Source organism: Periplaneta americana, chromosome 11, assembly GCF_040183065.1.
Source record: "Periplaneta americana isolate PAMFEO1 chromosome 11, P.americana_PAMFEO1_priV1, whole genome shotgun sequence".
Taxonomy (NCBI): domain Eukaryota; kingdom Metazoa; phylum Arthropoda; class Insecta; order Blattodea; family Blattidae; genus Periplaneta; species Periplaneta americana.
Window position 1 is genome coordinate 13347946 of NC_091127.1, and position 9319 is coordinate 13357264.

Below are 9319 nucleotides of genomic sequence, written 5' to 3' on the forward strand. Positions count from 1 at the left end.
ATTATTATTATTATTATATTCTATAAACTCACCTTCCTGGATCTTTCGCAAGAAGCATAACTCTAATCACGATCGACTTTAAAATACAGACAAATTGAATGTGCGGGGTATCATACATGACATTATGCTTAATTATAATGTATAATTGCGAATTTAGGAATATAAGATATAGTAAACATAACCTATAATATTTCCATATGAATGGCAGAGCATTGGAGACCACTAAAATTAGACAGAAAGGGGCAACTGGTACAGTAAACATAACCTATAATTTCAACATATCTAAATATCCGTGTGGTGCAACTCAAAATTATTGAATCGTGCATAAATGAATGTACAAGAATTTCGCAATATTTAATCGAAATAAAGGCAGGTATTACACATACGAACAACGTAATTTTCACACCATAGATAATATTACACCTTAGCTCACAAGTAAATTATGTCTGGAGTGTCTCATAATCATTGTTTTAAATTTTATTAATGCAATTACACTACATTTTAGAGAAACATATGTTACTATTTATGCACTCCAACTAATTTATATGGTTGAAACCCCGCCCTTCGTGATCGGGTTAAGCGAGTCACATGGTCTGCCTTACGGCCTGTATTAGATCACGATGGCTGTGGCACAGTCTATTGTTCCTAGTACTCACAGCGCTCCAAGCGGCTAGCAACTATCGCGAGATTTGCAAAGAATCATCCCAAGCTTCGTGACTGTATATAGTAGACTGTGGCCACATAATGCGCGTGCAGTTTAGTTCCGTAGTTGCCTTCATCGCATAGTGTGATAAGTAGGGAACGGATTTCTGGTTCCGTACCTATTTTGTTCGCTACGTTTTAGACGTAGGGCCTATGTATGGTTTTAGGTTTCCTCAACTGTAACCGCATGGCGAATCCTTGGATTCATTTCGCCAAAATACGATCCTGCTATCACCAATTCCACCTACTAGAATGGAGTACTGATTTTTTTATACTTCTTCCTTTCTTGTGTGTTCGAAGGTACATGACAGTTGGATGCAACACGCTGAGGTTGATCCTAAGGAACTTCGCACCGGTGATAAAGACTAATGTACAAGCCCCAATCCAAACCGTCGGCGTGGACATATCCCGAGAAGAAAGGTAAGTAAGCTTCCTGTCCTGAACGACAGTATTCCTACTTGTTTTGTACGTTCCACGATAATAAACAATGGATAAGTGAATAGTGCCAAAGGTTCCTGGATAAACTACCTCAGGACCAACTTCAGTTTCGTCGTTATTTCGTCATCACTTTTGTGTCTGCTTGTTGTTCTATCTTTGGCAGATCATGAGAGTTGTAATGGACAACCTCATTGTGGGACAGGTCTTATTTCATTTACTTCGTTTGTACCTAACATCATGTCACCTTACTGTCACTGACTCTGAATAGCTGCTGTATACGTGCCTATGTACCTGTATCTACCTGTCTTATGGCCGGTTTCTGGAACGTCAGTTATCTGTTCGATACCACTATTTGTTCGATAAGTGTTTCTGAAACGTGGGATAGCAATTATCGACTACATAAAAACATTAAATATGGCGACTGAACAGTTGATACCAGAGCCAGAAAATCTCGATGTTATACACATTGATTATATCCAAAGAAATGCAGCTTGGGGGACTATAATTAGTACATACGTCTGTTAAGGAGTAAAATCACATTTTTCGTATTTATGTTGGACCGTGACAATAATTACTAAGCTGCGGATTTATGCCTAGATGCCTATTTTAATCCTTAACCTGAAGGCGGAATATTTTAGGTTACATATCCATTTTAAGAGATTGTGAGTATTATATGCGAATTCTATAGTGCCTATCTATAATTGCCTATTTCACTAATAAATGCCTAAAAGTTGCCTAAATATCCGTTATATATATTCTGCTTGAATTTACTGACCATTCTATCGACATTTTTTGAATCTGTAATTTGTTTCTTTTTTATCTAACGGAAAGAAATGATATAGAACTATCGATAATTCTGTGTGTTACGTTTTACTGCCACCAGAGCGCGGAGAAATCGAATAATTTAAAATCAACCAATAAGGAAAAATGTATTTCGAAATCCGCGTGAATCATTGTGGTAGTTGACTAGGGTAGTTGTTTTAAACTGTGTATCCGTTTTGTGAGTTTGGGAATTGAGTGTATGGAATTGAAATTTCTGCTGTAATACGTAAAGTATACCGTGGAGACATGCCAAACTAAAGTCATCAGAAGCACTGATTGGAAAGTACATTGACATTACTGCGTTCCCACTGGTTTGGTCCCCAGCTGAGATTGGATCCCTGAAGTACTGCCCCATCACTTCATGTGAAGTGGAAGGGAGTTTCTCCCAATTTAAGAACATTCTTACAGACAGTAGACATCAGTTCTCAATACAACATTTGGACGAATATTTAATTATTCACTGCCGTAATGATATTACTATAGAAAGTAGTGTATAATGCTACACTATGGTCGTGTTAGCCATTAGAATTATAAATTTGTTAGTGCCTTTTTAAATGCCTATTTTAGAATTTTGAATGCCTATTTTGCCTGCCTATTTCAACTGCTTTTAGTGCCTAAAAATCCGCAGCTTGATAATTACATAAGATTTACCATAATATCGTATTGGCTGAAAAGATTCGTGACCTAAAAAGAGAGATCAAATACGCCTGAAACGACAGTTGATACTTTTTTGTAATGTTCTTGGACAACATTTTGAACATATCCTATAAATGTATCATATGACAATTAAATGGGTCCTAGAAGTTAATGTTGTGTTATTCTCTTTCATGTGACCTAGCATTTGTGTTTTTCCGTTAACTTAGAAAGTAGGGTTTATTGTCCATGGGTCCCCCAATCCCAAAACACTTAGAGTCATTCTGAGATCATCCTCTTAAAGTTTGTCAGTAGAGTTCGGAAACACCCTGTATAACTATCTATTTACATATGTGTAACTACTTTCATATCTACATACTACGTGTCCAGTTTTGCCTTCATAGCTGTCTTACTACCCACCTACTCACATAGGTATCAGTCAATCGATGTTTTCATCACATTTCTCTGTATAGCCTGACGCTCAAGTACGTCGTTCAGTAAAACTGCACATGGGCTATTCCATATGAAATCGATCAGTAAAAAACCTCGCATTTTTATACTCTAATTTTTTCCCTATTTATACAAAGTGCTGAGAGTGCATTTGCAAAAATATACTATCGAAAGTCAAATGGTTTTCGTATTATTGAGCGACAAATTTAGCGTATTTTAGAAAAACAAGCCTCTTTCAGCGCTCAGAACTCTGGAACCATTTACTGCAGAACATTGAACGGGAGCTCATTTTGAAGCTGATATTTGGTAGGTTATGTTAAGAAATAATCCTTATTTTTATTGCACACAGAGAGACAGATAATCTGATTTTACTTACTTTTAGGCTTTTTGCCAATTTGTAAAAATGTAAAAAAATATTGAGAAAAAACCTTGCATTATTAAGAGGGATTCGGCATTGTTTGCTTAGTGGTACGGCGATAAGTTTCGAGGGTATTAAATAAATTATTTTCACACGCCTAGACTTAAACGGCGCAGTACCGCACGCACTGGCCGAGAGCTGAAGATAAGCGAGCGTTGAGCGTCATTTTACTCCTGTGTTTATGAAAACTTGTGATAAAGCTAGCACAGCCATGCGCTGCTAGACGACACATCACGTGTTTATGTCTCCTGGCCTTGCTTCCCTCGGCTAGCTCCCGTCTCACAGTCAGCTGGTTAGTTCACGCGCGTACTATTTATTTTCTTTATTTGATATTTTCAATAATTTCTTATCAACATACCATCAGTAAAAAATATGTGTTTATTTGTACTTTCAATGCGGAATCTAAGTATATATTTTTAAATTTTTTTTCCTTGGCAAAAACGTCTTAATGAGGAAAAATCTAAATTTCTCCATTTCCATAAAAAGTAAGAAAAACTGTTTACATGTCAATATAAACTTTAATTTCTCAGCATCAAAATAAACCTGATTTTGATCATTGGGTGAAAGGGTTTCGAAGCCACAACAGTTTAAAGTTGCTAATTTTATGAAAATACGATAAATTTAAATATTTTTAATTTAAACAATATGAAGCTCTGATGCCTCAAACTTTGCACAATGCATTGTATCACAACTCTCTACGCACAGAAAAAGTTTTATTGTATTTGGAAATTGTAAGGTCAATTTTATCTATATTTCGGTCGATTTGAGATGGAATAGTTCACATGCAAGTCATCAAGTAAATCGTTGGAGTTGTGGAGGATCCACATAGCTCAGTGTTCAGTCTTCATTGAGTCCTGAAAACTGCACAGTTTTACGATTCACACGCCCCTTTTTATCTGCAATGTTTTGCACGCGCAAGTAAAACGTCAAAGAAGTCGGTGGGCCTGGATCGGACTTAAAGTTTATAGTCGGATCATCGGATCTGTGCCCCTTCAGCGCTGTCGTCGTTCTTGGAAAAGTTAACGCCTCTACTCATTCCATTCCACCAGCTTTCCTCCCACCACGTCAAACTGCAGGCCACGAACCTTGTCGAATAGGGGTGTTGCCAAACTTCCGTCAAACAGTGTCCTGTCTCTTGAACATTGCTTATTAATAATGTGAGGTTCATTATTACTTATTCGTAATTTAATTTAAGTAGGTCTAATGACGCTGATTGACTTCTACGATTAATTGGAGATAATTATATGATTACAGTGGCTATTTGGTGGTTAAATGGATTTTACGTGAAGGGAATCTATTTCGTTTCTAGAAAGAAATGTTTTCGTCATAAATACTTTTTCTTCACCATATTATTTTATTTTGTTAGGTTTGGAACGTGATCTTGAAGGCCTAATAAAATTATAAAATTGTAGGAATGAATTAACACATAGTCACGTACTCTCTTTCTTTCTCATCCGGGCTAAGGACCGGCTATGGCGAAGTTAATACATACTACGATCTTATTTACATACTAATATAACATAACATACTGATAATGTGCAGGAGTTCTAATTTATTCTTATGAAAATAATTTACAAAAGACCAAGACTTGTATTATGCATGGAATTACAGAGGGCATATCCCGGACATATCTGAATCTGAGTCACTACTATTGCTGCTGCTGCTGTCTTCACCCAAGTTGATAACAAATCTACCTACTTCCTCTTCTATTAATCCGTAACGTTTCTTTCCCACCTTGGAAATTTATTGCTTTCCTCGCAACCTTCAATAATTTCTTCAAAGTCGGAACTTCTTTCTGCATGGTATAAAATTCTTGTATATTTCTTCTTAAAATACATCGGTCCATATCATCTACAAGAATTAAAGGTTCCCTTGGTCTGTTCCTTCCTGGTGATTCTAGCTTTTCTTCTCCTGCACAGACTCCCTCTCGCCTGATTTTCTTTATTAGGCGCTCTGACCCGCCTTTATAAATTACATAAAAATGTTGTGTTATATCAGTATTAGTTAAGTAAGTAATTTTAATACGTAATCAATCGAAATAAAATAAGCCTCATCTGTGATCGCAGCTGCTCTTTTCATTGCCTGATTTAGAGGAAACAGATATTGACCTGTTTGTTTCTCTTCATCGAAAAATGCTATTACTTAATAATATTTATGCTCGACCATGCCGAAATGCAGTAATTATACACCTGATAGCAGTCCTTTAATGCATGTCATTAAAGTACACCTATTCATTAAAGTTCAGGTTTTCGATTATTCTCGGATATGCAATCGAAAGACAACTAGCAAAACGTCACGCAGGCTGGAAATCCAATACTGTCGCAGAAGGTTAAGTTCTGTTACTATAATAATTAGCGTTAATTGTAAATAATATTCAAATAAATTCAATTTGTCATCTCGTTTTTCAATGTCGAATTCAATTTCAAGGTTATATCAAGTTTAACTCTCTAGATTATATCGGTCGTCGACATTCGTTGCCCGGAAAAAATCAATGCTTTCGCGTCTGCGCACATCTCACAATTTACGAGATTGCACAAGGTCAGTTCGCTCCCCAGTCACATAAGAATAACATGGATACTTACGAATAATTTCAAGTTAGAAATATGGTCGATCATAAAAAGTCGTATGAAACTTGCCTATAATGGTAATTAAGACGCTCGTATGAAAATTATGAAACTCGCTTGCGCTCGTTTCATAAACATCCTCGCGTCTTAATTACTATCATTATAGGCTCCTTGCATAATGTACTATTTTTTCACCATTCCATGCTACATTACTGATGTTCAGTTGACAACACTGGACTGCAAGTGCAAATAAACTGAAGAAGGCTAAAAATTGTGAGTAGTGGGGGAGAGAAAGAGAGAGAGATAGAAAAGAGAGAGATAGGAATGCAGGGAGAGAAATGAATTACCGAGGCTGAGAAGGAATTAGGGTTCAGTTCGCATATCTTACGGGGCACAGATCCTATGGTCCGATTATACATAGATAAGGGTCTTCTAATAAATGTTTTTTTTTATATCCAATGCCACCAGGTTGTCTTTTCGACATTTCTGGTCTTCTCTCCTGGCCGTGGCTTAGTTGTAACCCACTTCTGAGGTTGGGGCGCCTGGAAGGCGGAGTTACATTACCCCGATGATGTGATAGGATGATTATGATAATGTGGTGCCAGGAGAGGTCTTAAATCTAAACTTAACCTAAATTCCAGACCATGGACGAACACAGGAATAATCCCCTGTGCTCTAACCGGGAATCGAACCCTGGACCTCATGAACTATAGCCAGAAGCTCTGACCACTAGACCATGAGGCTGGTCGAATTTCTAATAAATGTAGTTGATGTGTTCGCAGATACAACAAGTGCCTCAAGTGTTACAACAGCCTCATGTCTATCCGGGCCTTCCTGTTGAAGAGGCAGACACTGCAGGGCAAGCTGGGCCACACGTTCCGCGAGCTCCACATCCTGATGCAGAGCCTGGACTAAGTCTAACAAAATTGTGATAACGAATCAGGTCAACTTTGCTCTAACACTTTGCTCAGGCCGCGAGGCCGTGCTGATCATTCCAGCGGGCGGACCCTTCTAAATCACGTTACTTTGTAATTATTTATTATTGTGTTTGTACATAGTGACTGATAGTAAATTAATTTAATATAGCGCTAGGTTGTACAATTTGTTGTAGAGTTTCTCGTAAGGACACTAACAACAGTAACTCTTGTGTCAATTTTTTTTTTCTCCTGTGGTCTAAGCTCAGATGGTAAAAATTATCCTCCGTCCAAGTTTTTATACAAGATGTTATGAAAGGAATTCAGGTATTGGTCTACCTTACTTAACCGTGTCTTTACTATTCCAATATTGAATGCATTTTATGTTTTTTCGTAATCTCTGAATAATGTACCTATTTTTGTGTTGTGAAGTCCACGTCTGTTTTCTAATTTATAATCCATAAAAATTGTATGAGGACAATTAAAGCAATTATCAAAGAGCTAGATTTAATGTTTCCATAATATATGTCGTATTTTGATAAATATTTATCTTTTTATAAAGATTTATTCACGTTTTAATTAAGTATATGTGAACCGTTTTTATTTTCTTCTTGAAACGATATTATTTAATCGAGAACTTTCTCATGCCACCTTAGCGGTGTAAAGATGAGAAAATTTGGATTAATTGAATTAGTAAATCTGATTGAAAATTAATCTCTAGGAATTTATTTTGTACATTTTCTGAGGAAATCATCAGACTCTGAGTTTTCCAAATGAATCTTAAGTTTACATCACATATTCATTTTGTATGAGTCTCTCCCACCTCATTGAATATTACACGGCTACTATGAAGTAGCCAATATGTATTATTACTATTTAATACGAGAAAAATTCGTACCGGCACGGGAATCGAACCCAGGACCTCTCAGCTCTGCGCGCTGAGCGCTCTTTCCAACTGAGCTATGCCGGGACACGAGTCACAAAGTCATTTAAATATCCGCTCCTGTATATATGACTTGTATCGTCTCAAATGCAGGTAGTAAGGCCGTAAAAGCATTACGAGAGGGGTTCGGCCGGCGCCGTGGATCGTGTCCCGGCATAGCTCAGTTGGAAAGAGCGCTCAGCGCGCAGAGCTGAGAGATCCTGGGTTCGATTCCCGGTGCCGGTACGAATTTTTCTCGTATTAAATAGTAATAATCTTAAGTTTATCAGAGATGTTTTTAATTTAACCAAGAATTTATTCCCAGTTCTCTGTTTATGATGTTCTTAAGAAATATTTTTAAAAATCTCAATTGCTTTTACATTTTTTTAATTTCTCCTCATTTAGACTTTAAGATTGCTTTATTGTGCCTGTGCATCGAAATACAAAATTGAAGTGGACTGCACTACACGAAAAACAGCTGTGTGAAGATTTCTTTTTTGTTACTGTGTTTGTGCTGTCAGAAAACAGGATTTTTTTTGTCTCCCTGTTGTGATATATTTGTTTTAGCGTGTTTGAAGTGTGGGTGTAGAAAGAGTATTTCTACTTAACGTTATTTTTAATATTTTTTAGTATGAATGAAACGTTCTGTCTACATCGTGCCTTTTGAAAGTTAACCCAGTGTCTAATCTTGCCAGATTTGGAGGCTGTTTTGTGATTTTAATTTGTATTAGTGCCATTAGAGAAGAGTTACTGCTAACAAGAATATTTGCATTTACACTGAGGAGACCTGTATGATAATATATTGCTTCTATGTTTATTTACAGAAATGAACTGCAAATTTTAAAAATGTAAATTTGAAAAGACATACTTGAAATAATAACAGAGCAGAATGACTAATTGTACGTTATTTTACAGCGAGAGTCCCTTCCAGATAAACTTTCCCTGAAGCACAGCAGTGTGAGTCTACGGGTTCAAATGTAGCCAACAACGAATCGTGAAGTACAGCTTTTCCTACAAATGAAGTAAAGACTGGGGTCGCATTACATTTCCTCTTCCTCTTCACTTCATTTTAAAATCTGAATCTGAGTTTATCTATGTGTCTTTTATTTACCCTTGAGGGGAGGGGCGTGGGCTGGGGACCACCCTCGCACGCTGGCCGCTTGGGTGGGCCCATTGTACTACTCAGAATGGAATGGCGGAATTTAAAATTATGAATTAATTTTGGACTATCTTTTCTTGTGTGGCCATTACTTCCCTGTTCTCTGTGCTTTTTACTAGGGTTGGATAAAAAGTAATGGCAACAGTTCGATATTTCTGACATGGCTTTATTCACAGGGGTACAACATTTACGTACCTTCTATATAGTCGCCCCCCTTATTTATTACCTTTTGCCAAATGTTTGGAAGGCATCGTACACCATCAGCACGTCCATCTTTGTTGATGTTCCGTATTGCCC

At 37.1% G+C, this 9319-nt stretch overlaps 1 protein-coding gene across 3 annotated transcripts in view; it reads left to right on the forward strand.

Annotated features, from left to right (window-relative positions):
* Positions 1-8756, forward strand: part of kat80 (katanin 80) — a 60696-nt gene extending 51940 nt beyond the window's left edge. For all 3 annotated transcript variants that reach the window (XM_069839021.1, XM_069839023.1, XM_069839022.1), the window contains 2 exons: positions 1003-1122; positions 6810-8756. In XM_069839021.1, the coding sequence (XP_069695122.1) occupies positions 1003-1122; positions 6810-6942 (253 nt within the window). In that variant the 3' untranslated portion in view covers positions 6943-8756. The remainder of the gene's footprint in view (positions 1-1002; positions 1123-6809) is intronic.
* The last annotated feature ends 563 nt before the right edge of the window (positions 8757-9319 follow it).